Source organism: Danio rerio, chromosome 12, assembly GCF_052040795.2.
Source record: "Danio rerio strain M-AB ecotype USA chromosome 12, GRCz13ab, whole genome shotgun sequence".
In the NCBI taxonomy this organism is placed as follows: Eukaryota; Metazoa; Chordata; class Actinopteri; order Cypriniformes; family Danionidae; genus Danio; species Danio rerio.
Window position 1 is genome coordinate 29,585,488 of NC_141032.1, and position 23,791 is coordinate 29,609,278.

The following is a 23,791-nucleotide window of genomic DNA, read 5'->3' on the forward strand; positions in this document are numbered from 1 at the left end:
AAAATGCACAGACACCTACATTTAATATTATGATCCATTAGTTTGTTTGGGCATGAGCTAATCAAGAACTAACCTCGATATCAATTCATTTATAAGATCACCTTATTTCAGTACATTTTTGTTAATTTAGTAATTATTTAATCATTAAATGTTAATTAACACTTCGTTTTTGTGTTTTCATATGATGGTTAAGGTTAGTTCTTGATAATGCTTGACATAACACATCATTAGTTCATCAGTAACCTTTAGGCATTATAGTTTTCATATATTAGTATTGCAAATCTTTAATTCTGTTTTACAGTAGGCCTAAGGCACATTTAGACAAGATAAAAACTAATTAATTCAGACCTGTAGCCAGCCTGGTGAAAGGGGTGGTTCTTTTTTTTCTCAAAAACTGAACCTTTTTGCAGTTATTTGCATCATTTTCTTTATAATTAGGATGTTGAAATATTGCATTTTAATGACATTTTAAGCACTTTTTTGTTTAAATAGCTAGTCAGCTGGTCATCAGAGCCAAACTTTTTGATGTACCAAAACATTTCCTTAAAGAGTTTGAAAAAAAAAACTAACTTTCAAATACTAATTTAATTTATGATTTGTCACTATGAAAAAAAATAGGATTAGTTATTTTTTTTTAAATTAAAAACTGTAGCATATTTTCATTTATTGGGCAAATAACAATCTAGACGGCATTCAAATTTCCTCAGTTAGAACTTGGTTATTTGAATAAAAAAATAAATAAAATAAAATAAACAATAATAATGATGTAGAGCTTCACAATTTTAGATTTTTCTCTTGTAAAAAAAGTTCAATTAAAAATTCATGGATAACAGTAGCCTGATTAGTATTAACTTTAATATGGGCCGCTTTTGGTGCTTCACACCTTTTATTGATATTTTTTTGTTTAATGTGTAAGGTCCAAGATTTAAAATAAAAGTTACTTGTAAAATGTTTATTCTATTTAACAACAATACAGTAGGTCAGAAGTAAAGGATGGGCCACGTGCCTGCTAATTTATGAGAGACAAACTCTAATCACAAGTGGGTGGACTTTCAGAGAAGTTGAAATAAAATGGGAGAGAGAAAAGTAAACAAACAAACAAACAAACAAACAAACAAACAAACAAACAATTGTAATCACTTTCAACGAGCCTGCCTGTCACAACGTCAATTAACACACAAATCCACCCGTACGTGAAGGGAGGGGTTGATGCTCGGGAACAGGCTCGTGTTTCTAGATAAATGGTTTTTCAAATCGGTCTCCGTGTAGAGCATAATCGTTGAGGATCATGTTTAACACACAACAGTCGACATTAATGCATTAAATGCTGTCTAACCTGTCAAGAACCGTGCTTGCATTCGAGAAGACATAGCCTTTCCCTTTAACGCCTCCCATTGAATATTGTCTAGGTCCGTTGTCGCCATCTTCTGCCAGTTCTGTTACCGAGCTCACCGGAGCATCGCATCAGACCGCCGGTGGGCGAGTCCGGGTGTGTCTGTCTGCCTGCAAAGAGAAAGAGCCTTCACGAAAACACGCAAAATAACACCGAGAGGAGAGGGAAATAAAATGCCAGAAAACCGAAAGCTGTCGCATCTTCATCTCTAGACACTTGTTGTGTTTTTTTTTTTTTTTGCTTTTGGAGGAGGAGGGCTGAAGCATGAAGAAACACCACAGCCCCGCGAAGGCACCACTGGAAGTCACCGTTACAGACACCGAGGCGACTGTACAACAACTCAACAAGCTGCTGTCGGACGGCAGCGGTTTCTACAGCCTCCCTGCACAACATTTCAACGAGGTCTTTCCCAGGATTTACATCGGCAATGCGTAAGTTCAGCGACTTGTGTTTGTGATGGCAGGAAGACACTGACAGGTAGCGCCTTTCTGCTGGTTGTGGTGAATTGAGGTGGCTCAGGTAGTCTAATTGATTTGTAGCAGATCTGTCAAATGTCAATAAAACCTCACAGAAAATAATATTACCCGAAGCTTGCAGTGCCCAGGTAGAAAAAGGAAACACGTGAATGAAGCACGTCACATCTCCATATAACGTTGCGAGAACAATCCAGAAAGAACGGGAGATTTGTGATAACGGTAAATAGCGATCATTTTGAGTCAGTCTGCAAGGGAAGCTGATTTTGTCCACGACCGTCCTCTGTCGTTAAAATCTTGCTATCTCCTCGAGATCACTGCTTACAAAATAGCTTCTTTTCGACATGTGTTTCATGTGTTAATTCACTATTCTATATTAGCTAATACAAAGAGAAAATGACCAAAAAATGTTTTTCACAATTGTGAAAGTTGAATTTTACGTCAATAGCTATGAAATAATTTGAATGAAAATCCTTCATTCTTTTTAAAATAAAGGTACACAACCTGTCACTGGGGCAGTACTTTTTTCTAAATATTGACATTTGTACCAAAAAAGTACAAATGTGTACAAAAGTGTTTAGTTAAGGTACCAAAGTGGACCTGGTAGGCACAAAAGTGTACATTTTGAAAAGGTACCGCCCCAGTGGCAGATTTTGTTTGTTTACAACTTCCCAATGGGAAAAGTCCCATCCTTCTTGAGCTAATTAAATATTCTGTAGAGGTTTTCAGTTTTCATTACTTAATCTCATGTTTTAAAATTTGCATGAGATTTATAATTAGAAAGTTTTTTCATGTTGCTTTATGTGTAATGCTGCTACAAAAACAGCAAAATACATTCTTATTTTTCGTTGTCTAATAGAAAATAATAAGTATTTCATGAATTAAATGTAAATGTTGGCATAAAATTCATGTCAAATTCTGAGGAGAATTGATGCAATCGACAGTCCATCAAATTTCAGGGCATTCACACTAGTTCAATTCTATCTGAGCTCCAAAACAAAAACAAAAATAATAAATGTATTCTGTTTGTTTGCATTCATAACATAATTTTTCTTTTCAAATTGAACCTAAGGATTTAAAGAAAGGATTTATTCATTTAGCAAAAGAACTAACTTAACAGCCAAAGCAATGCTGGGCATGCTCGATGTATGTGTGCACATGTGGTGATATTTTAATTACATAAAAGCTTGTAAAGAGTTAACAAAATGTGTAAGGAGGTCAGAACAATTTGTGGAACAGTCTCAGTTCTTCTGTTTCTCAAGAAAAAAACCTCCTAATGCCTGAAATTTCCCATGTCTGCACTAAGAAATATATGATATTTTTCACACCAGAGTTTTTTAATGATCTAAACCTGGCAAGTGTGAACACACCCTTAATGACTGATGAATAAAACAGTATACTTTTGAATCACAAATGAATTTTAAATTCAAATGAGTTTAAACCAAATGGTTCATACAAAAGTAACATACCAAAATGCAAATACAAACCCAATAAATGAAGAGAACTCAAACCAACTGAGTACTGTAAAGCCCAATAAGTTAAGGCAACTCAAACCATTTGAGGAACCCGATTACTACAAACCATCTGAGTTTAAAACCTAATCTATATGAGTACTGTGAACTTACTCCATTTAAATCCGATTAATGAGGTATTTAATGAACTCATTACCAAAACTAGTTCAAAACTCTTTTCAAATGAGTAGAATTAACTTTTAGTAAATTTAGAGTTAACTACACTCATTTCATTTGATAAAGATGACTGCTGGGCTTTACAGTGTAACATTGCTTAGTAACCAATTAACCCGAATACTAGTATATTGCAAAATAACTAGATGGTTAATAACTAGACTAAATTATGTATTGTCCTCATTATAAACAAAATAAATTATTACCTAAAATTAGTTATTAAAACTATTTTGTTTAAAATGGGTTGAAACAAATAACTCAATAAATAGCACTTGTTAAATGTTTGAGTAAATGTTGGTGGCACGGTGGCTCAGTGGTTAGCACTTTTGCTTCACAGCAAGAAGGTCACATGTTCCAGTCCCGGTTGGGCCAGTTGGCATTTGTGTGTGGAGTCTGTGTGTTCTCCCTGTGTTCATGTGGGTTTCCTTCGGGTGCTCTGGTTTCCCCCACAGTTCAAAGACATGCGCTAGGTGAATTGGATAAACTAAATTGGCTGTAGTGTATGAGTGTGTATGTGTGTGAATGTTTTTTCTAGTACTGGGTTGTGGCTGGAAGGGCATCCGCTGCGTAAAACATATGCTGAAATAGTTGGCAGTCATTACGCTGTGGCGACCCTGATAAGTAAGGCACTAAGCTGAAGAAAAAGTGAATAAATGAATGAATCTTTTTCTAGCAGTGTCGCTTTAAAAAAATCAGCTCACACAAGCATCACTGTATTGGTTCACTAGAACAAGCTTATTATCTCTGTATAGCAACTAATCAATTTAAGCATAAAACCACAGCCTGATTCGCAAGACTATGAACAGCAGGAATTTACACATGGTCATTTGTAGATATTGACAAAACATTGGCACTGAGCTGCTAATGTGTGTGTAGCTTCTCATTAGCTTCCAGATTGCTTTATTTAAAATTCTGATATCACAGCTAGATAGATATATGGGATCTAAGTCTAGACATATGGAATTTTAAAGGGAACATAGTTTACCCATTTTTTATGATTTAATATTAATATTATGGTTCTTCTGAGTGTGCCAGTTTAGGTTCAGTTCAACACACAGCTCAGATTTTTTTATTATAATGTGTTAAAAAGTGTCATGTTGGGGACGTGTACACAGCTCGCTGTTTTAGGGGCGTGTTGTTTTACATGAAAATTAGTTTCGGCTTCCCGCCCAAAGTAACAAGGGGGCGGAGCCAAGAGCTCCCATGCTCTGTGTTTGCAACAGACAGGCAGACAGAGAGAAGCTAAGCTACATGAAAGGATCAGCATTCAGCCGTACATATACAACTCTGAAACAGACCAAGCAGAGAGTACAAAATCATTTGCTTTTGTATAGTTTTACAGCCAACTGTGTGCTAGTTTCAAGTGCCAAGCTTGTACACTGAGACTAATAATCATGCACACTGAATTAACTTTGACTGAGGCTACATATGCACCGCTTGAAGCCGCGACACAACACCAGACATTCTCTTTGGCGCGGCAGACACATGAAGTGTCGTGCCATGCAGCAGCATGCATTTTAGAATTCTAAACATAGGTTTCTATCAGGGTGCACCCTGATAGAAACCTATGTTTATAATTCTAAAATGCATGGGGCTGTGCCACGCAGAGCGGCGCTTCTGGTGTGCGAACTGCAGGAAAGTTTGTGATTTTATTTCCAATGGAGAGATGCACACATGACGCAACGCGCTTGCACTTTTCCAGCTGCACCTAGGTAAGATCACAGAGAGCTTCTGTTTTCGTGAGAAATGCAAACGGCTGAAGTTTAAAGTAGACGCTATGAAAAGTACACATGTTTGCAAACCTTCCAAAAGGTACAAACAATAATTTCTATTAGAGTGATAATGTGGAGAATATTGATCTTGTGTTGAGCCCAATGAGCCTTACATCTAAAACTAGAGCAAGGGTGTTCCTTTAGTGATATCGCTTTGACTCACACGCTGAAAATAGCAGACGTGAAACAACAAACTGAGGATATGGTGATATGACTAACAATATTGGTGGGCAGGGGGACCGCACTCCTACGTCAAGTTGCGGCCGGTCTAAAAACTGCTCCAATTGGTCCACCGTTTATATGTTGTTAAATTAAAAAAAAAAGGACTGTGTGTGTTTATATCACCCCATTATGACGGTCTATACACTATATCTACACACATGTCTGTCCAAACTTGAAAAGTAGATTTTTCACCATAGGTGCCCTTCAAAAGACAATCAACATTTACAACAAATAGACAACTTTACAAGAATAAAGTTTCTAGATTAACACACCTTGCACTGCAACTTCTTCTCATATTTACACAATATGCAGTAAAAGAATGGCAGTTGTATTGAATTGCATAGTGATTTACAAGGTATTATATTAGGACTAATATTTCAAAAGTATAATGATGTCTGAAATTGGATGATCTCATCCATATTAGCCATTTAGATAAGATTGAATGTCCACGTTATGTTTAGCATGTACTGTTGTTGTTTGATGAGATTCTTGTCAGTCCAGCAGAGCACATTAATAAACTGAATGCGGATATAACAGTGTGCCAGACCTTTGGAATTATTATTATTCAGCTCAGATAGTATATGAAACTCTTTAGTTATACATAATCCTTGTGATTATTTTTCATACCTAAAATCTTGATTTTACAAGCACCACTTTGTGGCATTTTAAATATTCATCCATTTTGTCACCACTTAAAAATACTTAAATAAAAATGTGTGTTTACATAAAAAGAAAGCTCCTAGAGCATTTTGGACTTTTTATGTCATGTAAAGGTGCAGTATGGGCCAATGGGCCAATGGGCCACTTTCTTCATAGCACACCTCTCTTTGTAAGACTTGCATTAATAATGCATGTGAAGGGACTGCAGTGAACAGAGTCCAGGACAGGTGCACTTCTCTCTCTCTCTCTTTCTCTCTCATGCACATGCATACACATACACAAACACAGAGAGAAATATGACCACTCTCTGCAAAGGCTCCATATAGACAGGATCTCTGTGGTTGGGGGGATAGCGGGTGGGGTTGAATTATGGGTGTTGGGCGGCACATCAGAGTCCATCAGTTCATCACCACTGAAGAGCCTGTGCTGCTGGTAGAAACAAAGACTGATGGGCAACTAAATCTTCCTGTTATAAACCAGAAGAGCTGCAGATTTGGTCTTTATTTAGGGTTTTCTTTAGTGTAAAGAAATGAGATGTATTATATATAGATAGGTATTTTAATTGCATACTATTAGCTTATACTTGTGTGGTGGTGGAAAGAGTACTGAAAAATCACACTCATGTAAAAGTACCATTACTTGGCTAAAAATGTAGCGCAAGTAGAGTAAAAGTATATGTTGTGAATGTTACTCAAAGTATGAGTAAAAAGTAGCCCTTAAGAGTACTCAAGAGTAGTGAGCATTACAGTGTGAAAAGTTGATGTGTTTCAGAGCCGTAGTCAGCCTAGAGAAAGGGGTGGTTCTTTTTTCTCCAAAGTAGAGATTTTTGTAGTCAGTCTCCTCAGTTTCTATTAAATTATGAGGTTCAAATACAGCATTCATGACATTTTAAACACTAATCTTTGCTGCATGAGCTTGTCGGATGGTGATCATAACCACACTTTTTGAAACAACAAAAATATTTCCTACAGTTTTGTCAAAGTGCTTACCATACTATTTTACCACAAAATGTTTATTTAGAAATGTGCGCTTAAACTGTAAGCTATTACAGTATTATAAATCATGTGTGATTTAGAACTTTTAATAAAAAAAAAAAAGACAAATACTAATTTTTAAAATACAAATGTATTATCATGCATAGGAATCTGTTAAAAAGTTTTAAAAACCAACTAAATCATATGAAAAACTGTAGCCTGTAGGGGCGAGGCAGTGGCACAGTAGGTAGTGCTGTCGCCTCACAGCAAGAAGGTCACTGGGTCGCTGGTTCGAACCTCGGCTCAGCTGGTGTTTCTGTGTGGAGTTTGCATGTTCTCCCTGCCTTCGCGTGGGTTTTCTCCGGGTGCTCCAGAGAATTTTGGACTTTGTCAGTAACGGGGTGGGTCTTTCGAATCACCCGAACCCCCCTGGCTACGGGCCTGTGTTTACATGCAGTTTGTGCAGGGATGTGTAAATGTAACTTTCTGTTGTGCATTTGAGTGATCTTCCTATATTCGTTTGTTCAGTCCTTTCAACCTTCCTTCCATTGTTTGTTCCTTTCTTCATTCATTTGTTCCTCCCTTCATTTGTCTGCTCATTCATTCATTTGTTCATATTTTTGTTCCTTCCTTCATTAGGTCCCTTGTTCATTCATTAATTCGTTCCTTCCCTAGTTTGTTCAGTCAATCTTTGAGCCCTTTCTTCATTCATTTGGTCCTTCCTTCCTTCATTAGTTCCACTCTTCCTTCCTTTGTTCTGTTCTTCCTTATATTCCTTATTTGTTCCATTTAATGATTGTTAAAAGGCTGTTTGGTGATTTCAGTCATCATACAGTTGCATCCTTCATTTTTTCATCCGTGACATACAGTCTATAAAAAGTCTCCAGGTTACTGAGTGTAAAGATTTTGGACATCTTCCTGGGCATTTTTAATGCTTCTAAAAGATTTGCTGCATTTATAAATGCCCATGTCTTGAGGTAGTTCAGTTTGGTGCAGTTTACTTTCTATGAGTGATTTGATTGGACGGGAATCGCTGGACTGCTTTTTCTACTTTAGCCAATCACCATAGACAAAAAAGTAGTGACTGCAGTTTAAAGGAAAGTAGTGGAATAAAAGTACCTATACAGCACTAAAAATACTCAAGGGAAAGTAAAAGTATATTTAAAATTACTTAGTAAATTACAATTCCTGAGAAAAACTAATCAGTTACAGTAATTTGAGTATTTGTTATTTGTTACTTTACACCGTTTACTGTATATTCTCCATTGCTCATATGTGCAGTCTTTCCTCTACTGCATTGTCACAAGAGATGGCGCTAAGGGGTGGGCAGAGACGTAAAGAGGTTGGATTTTTAGCAGACAGAGATGAAAGAGTTCCAGGTGCTCAAGCAAAATAGAGACAATGCAACTACATGGCAGAGCATTCTGCTCAGCTCACTTCTCATCTCTTGTTTTCTCTCTCTGTGGACTCAAAGTCCTATTTTTGGGCACTACGCTGGACGCCTATGGCTCTTTGTATGCCTCTGGGCAGCAGCCAAGATCTCCTTGGTGTGTCTGTTCTGGTTTAGAACACTGCTGTCCCCAGGGGCCCTCTGACATCAGCCAACATCCCTGCCAACTAAAAGCGGCTCCACAATTCACTCCAATCAATCTCAAACTAGACACAGCAGACCGATCTATAGCTGAGGCTTCTGGGTGGGGTTGGCAGGGTCTTGACCTGGTTTGAACTATAAACTGAGATCGAATTCAGAAAGCATGCACCTAACACAAGTATTACGTAACTTTATCAAGAATTAATGATCACAGGGTATTCAGTAGCGAGAGAAAAGACCTTGAGAAAACTTGTTCAATTTTAATTTACTTTAAGAGCTAGCAGCAATTTAAAGAATGAGAATTGTCCATTACACACTTTTCTGTGTAGTTTTATACAGTATGAAAAGACACAAATTTGATAGAGCAGTGTCTTTTCTCCTATTTGTAGAGTACTGCGCCTTTTTGGATTAATCCAGCTGCTGTAGTCTGATGCACTGTGCATTATTGGATGTGGAGGAAAAATATTTGTTGACAGCGCTTTACCAACAATTTCAAATAGAGAGAGAGAGAGAGAGGGAAAAACATTACCTAATGGATCATTAGTAATATTTCCAGAAGATGATCATGTCGCCTCCTCCTGAAGTGATTTGCGCCTTCGCCTTTCGTAATGTAAATAAAACATTGAATCCAGCCACAGCCGTGCTTCATTCTCAAAATGTAGTTTGTCTAAAGAGATGTATATAAACTATATAGTATACTATGATCAGGGATACAATAAGCCAGCGCAATCGAAAAGCAGTTTAGGAAATGTGTTCCAATAACATCTGGCCAATGAGTGATGTGGATTTTGTCACATGACTGCATTTTGGATCTTGTCAACTAATTCGGACCAAAGCAATCAGTGTGGTGTGAAAAGGATCCAATAACAGCAGAAAAATGCCACAATGTATCATTTGTTGCCCTTGGTCTGGACCAAATTAACTGAACCACAGATAACCCTAAAGAAATACAGTAGACTCGACTATAGGTGAATTGGATAGGCTAAATTGGCCATAGTGTATTGGATAAACAAAATTGGCCGTAGTGTATGGGTGTTTCTCAGCACTCGGGGTTCACGAGTTAGTGTACGAAGTGTTGCGGCAATAAGGGTATCTACCATATAAAAACATATTCCAGAGTAATTGGCGGTTCATTCTGCTGTCGCGAACCCTTATATATCAAGGATTAAGTTGAGTGACTACAAAATTTAGAGACTAATTAAAAAAATGTCCTTGGTAATTCCAAGTATGAAATTTAGTTGTAAGCCTGGCAAACAGTTTTGGAGAATTTAATGTTTCCCTATTCAAAAAGAGAAAGGCACTTGCATGCCAGAGAGTGGCCACCGAGTGAAGTGACTTGCCTCAAAGGGACTTTGGAATGAAGGCTCCAGCAACTCTCACTTCACTAACGTTTGGGGGTAGCACATTTATTTAGAATTTATTTTGCATTAAACAATTTGATTACATGCCAGAATCAAGAATTTTAACAAGACAATAAAATAAATCAAATAATGACTAAACATTTTTACCTAACAACTTTATTTCTATGAATAACTTCTGTCTACATGTTGAAAGCCACTCTACTAAATATTCAGGAACAGGTTAGTACATTTTCTGAATGTAGTTTTTTTGCTTAATATACCTACATCTACTTATCACTAATCTAAAGTACGCTTTTGCAGTACAAAGAACCTTTTTTATTTATTTATATAGAGAACCTTTTAATTTCAAAGGCCTGTTCAACCTGCACTGACAGATGCTGACCAATGCACTCAACTTCCAGATTATAGTATGTCAGTTTGCAGACATTTCACAGTCCAAAACATTTTCAGTCAGCAAAAATGATTGCTGGCCAATGCTAATAGATGCTAACAAAGATTGATCTGACTATTGCTGTTTGTCAGCATCTATCTATACAGTGCAGTTGGTAAAAATGACTGACTAATGCCATCAAGAATGGCACACTGATATGACCAAACCTGATAGTGTTTGATGTTGTTGGTCAGCATCTGCTGTTGTAGTGTAAATTTGATAATTGGGTTTAGGTTGCTTTGTTACTTCAAATTTACTCAGATGTTCTAATGATAAGACCAAAAATATGAAAATATTAGTGTCCATCCAACTATTTTTATGCACATTTGGAACATCACATCAAAAATGCTTAATGTACAAGTTAACAAAGATGTGCATACATTAAAAATAAACATAAGAATGTACAGTATTTGCACTACTGAGTAGGATAAACCTTTTATCCAATAAAAATGAGCATAAACTATGATGTACATGTATTGAAGAAATTCCAGAAAGCACATCGGAAAAGTCATGTGATTTTGTTTTAAATATCATCTGATAACAAAAATAGAGACAGCATGGACAAACCAACGAACCACATTGTAAAACATCTAAAAAAAATTTGGTCATTCAAAAATGCATTAGCTAAAGTCTGTCATCAAAGTGGTTCATTATTATTACCTTACCTGCAAACCTGATTTTGCCAAGTAGGACATGTTCCTGAATTAACATCTATGTTGATCCTAGAACAACATTCCAATCAACCAATCACAAATAAGGGACACATTTACAGTTTATGTTTAGGCTTATAGTTTGGTTGATGTAGTTCAAAATGAACCAGCTAGTATCCAACTATTATCCCCTTTTGATTTTGGGAATAATTTACAGTTATGGTTGGGTTTAGGGGTAGGGAATCAGTATGGATTACATTTTCAAACAAAAATGATGTTCCAGGATCAACATAGACGTTAATCCAGGATCTCATCGTACTTAGCAAAGTCATGACCTGCATTATTACCTCCCAAAACTTCTTGAGTGGCTGTACTCTTCTCGAGTCTCTTGCACCTCTAAAAACCACAGCGCTTTCATTGAATTTCATCTTTGTCTTCTGAGATGCAAGTAATTCATTATAGAAGAGAATACTGGCTTCTCCTACTGCAGCAAATACCATTTTTCACATCTTTGGATGGAACCATAGCTACTGACTCACTCAAGAGTCTTCTGGGCTCCCGCTTGACTCTAATGAGCTGGTCTTGACAGCAACATTGCCTTAAGCTATTACAAAATTACTTAGCTTGGTCCAGGTGAGTCTAACAAGTGCTCTGCTTCTGCTCCCCAGGTTTGTGGCCCAGAATGTGATGCGTCTGCAGCGACTGGGTGTGACACACATACTGAATGTCGCAGAGGGAAACTCTTTCATGCACGTGAATACCAACGCAGAGTTCTACGCAGGAACTGGGATCACGTACCATGGCATACAGGCCAATGACACTGAGCAGTTCAACATCAGTGCCTTCTTTGAGGAAGCAGCAGACTTCATAGACAAGGCACTGGCACATGGGAAAGGTTGGCTGATCTTTTTGCTTTTGTTCCTAAATCAAATATCCATTCACAGACAAAAAATATTCAAAGATATTAAAAAATATCCAAAACAGGCTCATTCTGAAAATGTAGCCCTATATACATTTCTGGAGATCGCAAATTATGTAGCCAGAAGTATGTATGGATTGCTTTTTAAAACACTATTGTTTGGTTTTAGGGAAGTAGGTGGGCAGGTCAACACAGCGTGAGAACAGCAAGCGCAAATGGCACTTGCAAGAGAAATTTGAGATCTTAAAAAGCATACACAGCAGCTTCTGGTGGAGTTGCAAAAACAAAAACTGCAAAAAAAATAAATAAAACATACCTTCTGGGACGTATTTGGCACATGTTAGAAATGTATATAGTGGTTGTTTTCAGAATGAGCCTTAGTTAATAATATCTGAAATATCTGTCCTTTACAAGTAACACAGATTCATAATAAGTCATGAAGTATTATTTGGGCCATATCTTTAAAGAGATAGAATGGAAATTGGGCTGTGGTTTTCATAGCTTGACCTTTCTTTAACAAGGCAAGCTACTTATTTTTTTTACTACAACACCATTTTCCTTATGCCAGCTTTATTAAATTCATTCCTTTTTAATGCTTAGCTTGCACAAACAACAAACACATGTCAGGATGTAAAAACAAATACAGGGGATTAACTGAAATGCTATACATGCATGTATCCATGAACAATAATGTATGCCAAAATGGATCTGGTCACCCCAACACAATTTTATCTCTAGATATCTCACACTAGTCGTTTTAATAGGTGCATTTAAACCTATCTTTTATGGCACAGATTTAATGCCATCTCTAACACAGAGGAGCAATTATAAAGCATCTTAATTGCAAGTCATCTTGGCAGCAGGAGCCCAGTAAGCGGTAAATCAGACGCCAAGCCTGGGTCGAGGGAGGACACTAATCTTTTCAGCGAGAGCTTAAGCTGAAACAAAACCTCTAGAATATATGCTGCCACTTCACAGCCTGGCTGAGCTCAGCTGTGACATTTGCGACAGCCGTGCTTACAGTGGGCTTGATGTCATCTGGTGAATTTGCAGGCTGAATCACAATGAGCAGTGGGAGGGATGAAGGTCTGAGTGCTCCCGCTGCCTCTGAGTCACACTGAATCTGTTTTAAAAAGATGCTCTGCATACGGATGGGTCACGATGGCTGATATGTCGACTGGTTTTAGATGTATTCTTCTATTCTTCTTTTAATTTAAATCTCCACTGTGGAGGATTTAAAATGAATATTTCTACTACAAGGACCTAAAGTATGTTTTTGAGACATTCGTTATTATTTTGAGCAATATGGTTGGATTTAGCTGAAAAAGCCCAATTTAAGTATCAATGGAATTTCATTTTAATTTGATGTTTTAATCAAATCTAAAGCTTAAAGTAAGGCTAAAGTTCAGGTTATAGTTTGGATTGTAACATGTCATTAAAGTTTTTGTGTTCTTTTGTTAAAATCCCTTCTGACACATCTTAAAAGGGTATATGTTAACACAGACCAAGTTTTTATGTTATAAAACGTGAGAAGAAGGGTTGTGGAATGAAAGAAAAAAGTTTAGGAACATTTTTTTATAATCTTTAGCTGCATTATGTAAAAAAAATTCTGGGATAATTTTCCTCTCTTGATTTGATATCTAGAGAATCACCTGTTAGCCAAAAGAATCCACCAACAGTACACTCATTTGTCTACATTGATATTGGGTTGTCGTAACCCAAAGTTGGCTTAATTTTTTATATTAAATTTAATTAACACATTTGAACCCATCTGCTGCATTTGTCTGTAGCCCCTTTCACACAGTCATATCGGTAAATATCCAGAAAATTTCCAGAATTACTTTACTGGTAAATTAAAATATTTGCTGTTCACACAGGCAAGGACGTTCCAGAATTTTTTTTTCTTCAGAAAAAACCCCATTCACACATCGATTCCAAAATACCAGTACATTCTGACACCATATAAGCTCTAAACGGCTGCACTTGTATTTAAAAACATAAAGGGAGTCACAAGGTTGATGGTTTTGCCAAAGAGATGGACCAAATAACTACAGAAAAAAGGTTACCGTCTGAAGGCAGAGGTGCTAAACACAGCTAAAAACAGCCTTGTTTACATGTTTGACTACATTACAAATGTTGATGATATGAAGGAACACTTTTGCTTGTCGAGATGTAGGCTACATTTGAGTGTGTGCTGCAGCGTATGAGAAACGTTACCTGACTAACAAGCAGCAGCTAAGGCTACGTTCACACTGCAGGCAAATGTGGCCTGAATCTGATTTTTCCTCCCTCATGTGACTCAGGTGATAATAGTGTGAACAGCCCAAACAGCATGTAATCTAAAACAAAGATCGGATGTTTTGCAATGCGACCGCAGTGTGAATGGTCATGTCAGATTTCATGTGACTTTTACATAATCTTTGAGCGACATGCGTCATCATTCTGTGCTGCAAACATCATCTACTCCTCAGCAGCACAGTACAATGACACACAGGGCGATTACCACAGAAAGTTGGGTGTTCATGTTAAAAAAGATTTTGAAGGTAAAACTGGTGCTTGTTAACCAATCTAGTTAACGATTGAGGCATGGGTTGATCGCAAAGCCGAAGAGCGCCGTGGGTGTTGCGGATAGGGGATCTGTGTGCAAAGGAGGGGGAACTTTCTCTCTGAGAGAAAAAAGGGCAGGTGCTCGAGCACCCAAACCCCCCTTCTGCACGTGTCTGTTATTTATAACAAAGTAAAATTTAATAACTCTGCAAATGGAGATAAACCAACTCCGACTACACAGTTCAGTGTGCGGCTGCTCATTAACCCTTTATGAGTTTACTACACCGCTGGTCAGAGCGCCACACATCGCTGTTGTCTTAAATCACAAATGATCTGTGTTTTCAATCACAAGAGACTTTTTTTAGGTCTCAAATGCCGAAATACACATTAGTAGTAGCACAACAACCCTTTACAGTTCATGGAATGCCCCGCGGTTGTCTGTGAAAAAGGTTATCATATAAGCATGATCTGACAGCGTGCTGACTTCATATACTTTACAAATTGTGTGCATAATTAAACATTTTGTGCACTCCCTAATGTACTTTTGTGCATGCGGGTCAGTTTAGGACCATGATCTCTTCACACTGCAAATCTGATGATGGCCACATTTATAAGAGCAGTGTAAACAGCCATGCAAAAAAATCAGATCTGAGAAAAAATCTGTTTTGAGCAGTGTGAACGTAGCCAAAGGTCTGGTGAAGGATTCAAAGGTGTTTATTTTCATAAACAGTGGGGATGTGAAAGTGTCCGATTGACCTCAGGTAGATGTCTCACATCAGCACGTTCTAAACGTGAACGTGCTTTTTCCGGCAATTTTCACACAGCGCAGCATTCTGGGAAATTACCGATAATGTTACTTCTCTTTATGAAAAATTGCTGGAACGACTTTACCGGTATTTTCAAAAAAACTCTTTCCATACAGACTTTTCCTGGAAAATTATCAGCAATTTTCCGTTAAAGTCTGTATGTGTAAAAGGGTCTTTTTGAAAATACTGGTAAAGTCGTTCCAGCAATTTTTCATAAAGAGAAGTGCCCCAAAGTTGGGTTACAACAACCCAGTCTTGTTTAGAGTGTAGGGTTGGGTCTTTTGTAGGGTTTAAATTTTATCTGATCCGATTCTGAGAAGCAGTCATTTTTGAATGGTGGTGACAACCTCAGAGACATAAAGGGATTAAAGACTTTTTAAGTGAGAATTTATGTGTGTTACACATTGATTGGTTGTATACCTTTTACATCACTTGAGCACCCCCTGCCATTGCTTGTTCTTTTATAAGAAATAAAAGCCATTTAGATAAATAATGGATGCTAAAACTCTAAACTAAAGATTGCTGTGTGGATATTGACCTACACACAGACACACACACACACACACACACACACACACACACACACACACACACACACACACACACACACACACACACACACACACACACACACGCGCACGTTCTATTCAATATCGCCCTCCTCCCCTACCAGTGTTATGAGTAATAATGGTGTCATTGCATGCATATGTATCATATGTACTGCCACAGCTCTATAAAGTGCATCTGTTTACCCTATGTTTACATAGAAAACAATGGAAAAGCAGTGTAAATAACCAAAGAAATGCAAAAAAAAGAAAGAAAGTGCATTCTGTGTGGACCGCCAAATCCGTAGCTCTGCATTGATCCACAGGGAGCAGATATTTAGGAATCAATGAAGGTTATCTCCTTGACACATAAACAGTACAAAGACTCGAGGGAGAACATAAGTAAGCAAGGCTGTTGGTTGGAAGGAGGCATCATATTTCAGGTCTACTGCAGCATCTGCCAAATAAGCACAGAAGAGTCTGGCAAGGTGAATTCCTCCAGGAAAGGCGGCAGGTCAATAATGATTGTGTACGTGTGTATTTGCATGCTTAGAGGGAAGTTGATTTGAAGGCTCATTTGAAATGAAAGGAAATGCATGTAGATTTTTAAAAAACTTGGCTGTTTCTTAATATGCGTTCTTCAGCGATCTTACACTCTCGTATTCTCGTGTAACATCATCAACCGGCAAAGTTCAGTTCGAAAACTCAGGACCACAAGAACATAGGATGCGTAAATGTTCCCGAATGTGTTCTTGTAATCGATGCAGAAATTCGCTCGAGTAGTCCCAGAAGTCGTTGTGGCTGGGGTGGGAAGCACAGCATTTTATATATAGATTCATTTTTAAAGTTCAGAGATATAACTTATTTGTCTCACGAGTTTCCATAAATGAGACGGTGAAAGTAAACATTGCCATGGAAATTTTTATAAAGGCATAAACGCATTTAAGAGTGTTTATTTGCTGAAATATATATTAAAATCTGTTTTATTTGCATTGTGCAATGTATATTTGTAAGGTTTTTATGCATAGTATATATTGTGAAAAGGGCAAAACCAATAAATCATTGTATGAATGCTGTAATGTTTAAATCATTTTCTGTTAAAAACGCATGAAGGTCTCATGACCATCTGGAAGAACGCAGCATCTCATTTCTCACAGAACGCATTCTCTGTTCTCACGCCCTCCTGAGTTCATTCTTCCTAGGTAACTTGGCTAGACTGCTCTCTACAAGAATGCAAGTCCGTTTAAAGCGTTCTTGAAATTGAGAAACAGCCCTTATTTTTAGAAACACCTGTGGCCGTTAAGTGAACTGCAGCCAACAACTTACTGCTTTTAAGGGTGCCTTCACACCTGTGTTACAATGTTGGGTTTTGTTCTTGGTACGGTTTGCTTTCACGCTTTCAAATTTTCTAAATGGACCAAAATAGCTAAGACAAGACTTGTGCGAGTAAACTCTCCTCACATTGGTCAGAGTTTCAGGGTTTATTTTGCAGAGTCCCACTTAGCTGTCATGCGCCCTTATTTTATTTATGACGATGAGCAATAAGTCATTATAAGCAAAAAGCTGTGCTTTAATTTTGAATGGCATGCTTTCACTTTCGTATTTGACATGAAATGCACAGTTATTGGTAGGAATGAAGTGCCACCCTACTCATAATTCCGTCTTGTCTTTTTATAGCCGTATATATGTCTATTACATATCAATAATACACTGTGCTAAAGCCTGGTTTAGATCATATTGCTTTCTCACTACAATCGATTCGCTTCTTTTGGGTTTCACATATGCCAAATGAACCGCACTAACTGGGAAAACGCGGCAGGTTCCGAAACAAAAGTCTTCGTGTGAAAGCACCCTAAGTGTGATTCAATGCCGTGATATACAAACAACAAAGATCTTTCGTTTGTTTTTTGAATAAAGTAAAAAAATGGAAATACGTTTACAGCGATTTAGTGATAATTAACATTTTAATTGCATCCACGCTGGTGAGAGCAACATTTTGATGAATATTTAAATATGTGGTCGCTCTTTCCTCTCGATAAAGATTCAGCAGTGTCTTGTTGGAGTAATTACACTGTAATGCAAGTTTTGTTATAAAATGTTTTTCAGACATTCTTCCCTATTTCTCTTCTAGGAAAGGTGTACGTTCACTGCCGTGAGGGCTACAGCCGCTCGCCCACTATTGTCATCGCTTACCTCATGCTCCGTCACAAGATGGATGTACGAGTTGCCACTGCTACAGTAAGACACAAGCGAGAGATCGGCCCAAATGGTGGATTCCTGTGCCAGCTATGCCAACTCAATGAAAAGCTGGCAAAGGAGGGCAAGTTGAAGACCAAATGATCTAGAGAATGTGCTCTACCCCCACACATACTCACAAATGCATTATGCACATCATCAAACTAGCGTGCACAGTATTTCCCTTCCACGTATATAAACAGAATGTATGCATACAGTACATCCCGAGCATATGCATGGAGGTATACAAAGTGTATTCCGACACACACTTAATCACATACACACTCACACGAGGTGTTGTCAGTGTCCTGAATAATTACTCCTGCTTCCAGCTGGCTGGTAAAGGGAAATTTACTGGCATATCTGAATAATTAAGGCTGTAAAAGGAGCAAGGGCAGCGTTTTCTATGTCATCAAAAGTATTTTGCTTTTGCATCATTTCCCATGACAATTGGAGTTTGTTTTTCCATCAGGTGCACCTAAAGCATTCCAGTAGCCAACTGTTTGTACAGTATATCTCACAAATTCCACTTTTGGAGCATATTGGCCCAATCGTCATGTGTAAGGATTGTAAAATAGAGCACAATCGTACTACGCTCCTGTTTGCCAGAAATACTACAATTGTTTCTTTCTATTTGTACCTGGAGGATAGTTATATTTAGGTATAAAAACACAAAGATATACCTTTTAACCAATTCACAGACAGCCAGATTTTTCGATGGCTTTCCAGCATTTTAAATCAGGACTAAACATGAGGACAAAACTGTTGTGTACCAGCACGCAACCCATTCACTCACGTGACACTAGATAAATTAACATTCCGCTATGTACCGAACGGTAGCAAACAATCAACACAATATATCCACAACAAGGCAACCGTATGTTGTAGCTCGGATTCACTAGACGCTACAAACAGGTTCAACCCGGTTCTATGCAGCAGTGATAATGCATCAGCCCCATTAGATGTCTATACTCTGGAACCACTGTCTCTCACTGCCAAATGTCATACCACAGTTTGTCCACCACAAGATCACAGTCAGCCTTGACCAGAAAGACTCATCTGATAGATGCCATGCTAACTGCCTAATGATGTGCCCTTACACAAGGTTTGTTACCCTGAGGCCCCTTCATAAAACTGCTGGTTCTGAGACCGCAGGATGGAGTGCAAAAATGTGTAAGTAGAGCATAGATCGGATAGTGAATTAGATGAGGTTTACTTCGGGTTCAGCTTTGTCCTTAAAACAGCATCACTTTAGCACTGGAATTAACTCATTTTGCTGCACTGCTGGCTTGTTTCAGGTTTTAAAGGGGTCATATTGTACATATTTTTATCATTTAATTATTTCCCCTGAGGTCCACTTGTAACGTTGATCCAATTAAACAGGTCATTTTTTGCTGCTGTGCCTTTAAGACTTCTTGTCTTTGCATGTGGAATTAGTTCGATTGACGAGTTACTCAGCTTGTGCTGTTCATCATTTAATAGCAGCACTTTTGTGGCAGGTACATAAAATGTTCAGATCAAACTGAAACACAGACAGCAACAGCTTTTGTCCCACATTTTACACTTATTGTTAGTTATTCTAGTGTTTAGGTATGACGTAATCTATACTACGTTCTCTTTTAAACTTCTTTGGGACCAGTTTGGCCACATTGAAATGTAAGGGTATACTTACCCAACACTGTTTTCAAATAAATATTTAAATTATTTTTAATGTGTTTTGGCCATTATGAGAAAATGGTAGTATTAGAGTGCAATTTAAAAACAACAGAAACATGTTCAGTCTATAGACATGCTCCCAACACAACCAAAACAACACTCATGGCCTACAGGACTGTTCAAGATACTACTGACATCGCCAAATACTGGTATCCATGCTAATAGGGATCATTTCGAAATCATTGCTATCTGTATATGAAAGCTTTTTTCCCTTTATAGTATATTGTTGTTATGTAAACATGCCATAAATGTGGGTGCTCAATGTGTTTTTAGCACTAATACAATTCAGAAAGAGACATTTAGTAGCTTAACTTCCATAAATAGACTTTTTGGACCGTAGACGAAATGTAGATTTCTTAAAGTTAACCCCAAAAATCAGATCTCTCAGAATATGACCCTTTTAAAGGAAAACCAGCAGCATTTCTTTCGGAATAAGTGCATGCGACAGTTTTTCAGAACACGTAGCTTTTTGAATAATCTAATTTCTCTCGTCAGATTTGATTGATCTAATCTTACTAGCCCCTGGGCCTCTGGATATTTATTACTGAGGGAATATATATAGTACGTAGGCTAGTTTATAACACAAAGCACTACTTATGCCTCTTTTTTATAATTCTATATTCCAGATATATATACTTGTATGTACATATTTAAATGTTGACATATATGAATGTATATGAACTGTCCATAATATTTGTGTATGACCAGTATCTATTAACAGTCGAAATAGCTATCACGTTGTATTCACTCATTTTGAAATGCCAAGAATGGCACATTTACCCAAAGACCACTTTTGTTTCACACACACTCACCTGTATTTCTTTTCACTGTGAAGTAGAGAGGCGTATCTTCCTAGTTTCTTCATGGTTTCAGAGGTTCAAAGTCTGTTTTCACAGCTAACACTGTTTGCAGACTACCTCACAATACCGTAGCTAATTATCAAATTCATAATCATTTCATCTTTAGGTTTTTCAAACGTGCGTAAGGATATTTAAAATTGACAAAACCTATATGTATGAAAATGTTCAAACTATAAACATTCCTTTATTATAATCTGGAGACCTAGGCTTTATACAACCTAACCAACTGTAGCTATGGAAACCTGTGTGCCGTCACAAAAACGAAAACCAATGAGGATGGTCTGTGCCACTGGCAACAAGTCTGGACTGAAATCTGCCTGTGCTTTTCAGAGTTTTTAATCGCAACTTTTAACCTCAAAAGCAACAACGCATTTTGAATAAGCATATTTGGAAACTGCGACGTGTTTTGCTGGATTTAATATGCTTCAGATGAAGACAAACACACCCTTTTCTGAAAGAAGGAGAAACACTGCCATCTGCTGTTGATAACCCGTGTGGTTTGCACAAACTGTCCTGCTATGTATTGCCTTTTATTCATACAGTATGTATCCGATTGTATGTAACACGGTGTATAGAAACTGTAAACAGTGTAATTATATACAGGGACGATTATATGAAAATGGTTGTACCACTTTATGGCTTAATGATGTCAATAGTATTTAACAATGAATCACAATGCTGCTTGGTCATTTTGTATTTATGTTTTGTCGCTATGTGTTTTCATTTCAAATACACGGATGTTAAAGGGATAGTTACTCCAAAAATGAAGTTTTACTCATTTACATTTGTTCCAAACCCCTCAGCACAAAATAATATATTATGCACACAGACTTTTATTTCAGTCAGCCAGCCTTAGGGCTTCCTGTGAATTGTCATCTCAAACAAAATTGCTTTTTTTAAAAAAAACAGTGTTCAATACTGCCTGGCTGACATGCTATATAAAGTAGGTCTCAGACCAAACAAGAAACACTGTATTAAATTCTAATTTTCCACACCATGTCTTTAAAATACGGAAATTAATTTTACCACAGTATTTCGTCTCTATTTACGCTTTAATATCCAAATGGATGTCTATTTAACTGATTATATTTGAATTACATTACAATATTGATGCTGGAAAAGGAACCTCATAAAACTGAAAATAGTCACATAAACCTTTCACCGGAAGTTCATTACACTAGTTCAAGCAGTGCATATACCCCATTGAAGAATGTTACCCAAGAATTTGATAGTTTCTCCATAATTGAAATCCTATAGAAGTCAGTGGGGATTAAAAGTTTGGTTGCCAGCATTGCTTAAAACATCTTTTGTATTCATCAGAAGAAAGAAACTGACTGAATACACGGATCACATTATTTACAACAATCCTCAGTTAGATAATGTTAGTTAATGAAAGAATAAACCTATACAGCAGGGGTGTCAAACTCAATTCCTGGAGGGCCGAGGACCTGCACAGTTTAGTTCCAACCCTGCTCCAACACACTTACCTGTAGGTTTCAAACAAGCCTGAAGGACTCAATTAGTTTGATCAGGTGTGTTTAATTAGGGTTGGAACTAAACTGTGCAGAGCTGCGGCCCTTTTGGAACTGAGTTTGACACCTGTGCTATACAGCATTAATTAATCATAGTTCCAACATTTTACAAATTCATTATTAAAATCCAAAGATGTGCTTGGTAAGTAGCCTAATGGAAAATACAGTAGGCCTACACATCTAGGCAGTTGTTCTCGCAGAATAAAACCCAACAACTTTTCAAGTATAGTATCTTATATATGTTATTAAACCGTTAGAAGTTCTATATTTTATCCATAATTTACAGAAGATAAAAATATTATTTAATAGTTGCATAAAAAACAACATTCAAATAAAAAGCCATACAAAGAAACAACATACAAATAAAAAGCTAGTTTATATTACATTAAACAAATGAATGATGACTTAAAAAATGATATGGTTGTTAAACTATTGCACTTTTTTTGTGTTGTCAATATGCTCATATTTATATATGGTTCCTATTGGTGTGTGTTGTTGCTGTTGTTATTTCAAAAATAACATACCTTCACTAATTAGAATCACATATTCCCGAGAGCCATGTTATAACGTTATCACAGTGAGTTAACATGAACTAACAATGAACAACTATCATTGACTAATGCTAAGAAAGATGATTACAAACTCATGGTCATGTTTGTAAATACATTAATGGAAAAAAGTAAATAGAAATAGACACAGAACACTCTCAGAAATAAAGGTACACAAGCTGTCACTGGGGCTGTACCTTTTTAAAAGATACGTATTTGTACCCAAATAGTCCACAGTGGTACCTAAAAGGTGCATATTAGTACCCAAATGTACCTAAAAAGTACCTTTGAGGTACCTTTATGGATCCTTCAGGTACAAATATGTATCTTTTGAAAAGGTAGTGCCCCAGTGACAGCTCTTTTACCTTTATTTCTAAGAGTGTACCACATTTAGCTCTCCCAAAAAAAAAAAGATTGTATCATTTCGACCTACATGGTCTTCATCGAAACGGTAGGTCCAAACATTACAATAAATACATTAATAACATTAACTAGAAAAATCTTGTTGTAAAATGTTAATGGAAATGTTGAGTAATATATATATATATATATATATATATATATATATATATATATATATATATATATATATATATATATATATATATATATATATATATATATATATATAATTTCATTTCTGGGAGAACTATCTCTTTAAGCAAACACTACCCAAGATTCAACGCATTTTGTCTAAGGTGTATATTTACAAATAATGCAGAATTAATGTATATTTGCAGTGCAATGTATTGCCTTTGCAATTTTTTTCATTTCAAGTAATTTTTTTCCTTGCGTACAAACACTTGCTAAAACACGGCTGACTACATGTAACTCTATATGGTTTTTCTCCTGTGTGCTTTGTGTTGTTGCTG

General features: G+C 37.0%; 1 protein-coding gene and 1 long non-coding RNA gene across 2 annotated transcripts in view; one reads left to right on the forward strand and one right to left on the reverse strand.

Annotated features, from left to right (window-relative positions):
* Positions 1–23,791, reverse strand: part of LOC141376814 (uncharacterized) — a 291,281-nt gene that overhangs the window by 5,791 nt on the left and 261,699 nt on the right. Inside the window, exon 7 of the long non-coding RNA XR_015504210.1 lies at positions 1,337–1,503. This is a non-coding gene — a long non-coding RNA (uncharacterized LOC141376814). The remainder of the gene's footprint in view (positions 1–1,336; positions 1,504–23,791) is intronic.
* dusp3a (dual specificity phosphatase 3a) lies at positions 1,462–21,603 on the forward strand. The gene is made up of 3 exons (XM_087276483.1): positions 1,462–1,824; positions 11,880–12,106; positions 18,160–21,603. The coding sequence occupies exons 1-3, from the start codon at positions 1,658–1,660 to the stop codon at positions 18,366–18,368; spliced, it is 603 nt and encodes a 200-aa protein (XP_087132609.1). The 5' UTR covers positions 1,462–1,657; the 3' UTR covers positions 18,369–21,603.

Bases quoted from the DNA above. Each gene is read 5' to 3' on its own strand.
- dusp3a (XM_087276483.1), top strand. From the start codon at position 1,658: ATGAAGAAACACCACAGCCCCGCGAAGGCACCACTGGAAGTCACCGTT. The intron at 1,825-11,879 runs GTAAGTTCAGCG...TCTGCTCCCCAG, and splicing joins AGGATTTACATCGGCAATGC to GTTTGTGGCCCAGAATGTGA. The intron at 12,107-18,159 runs GTTGGCTGATCT...TTTCTCTTCTAG, and splicing joins GGCACTGGCACATGGGAAAG to GAAAGGTGTACGTTCACTGC.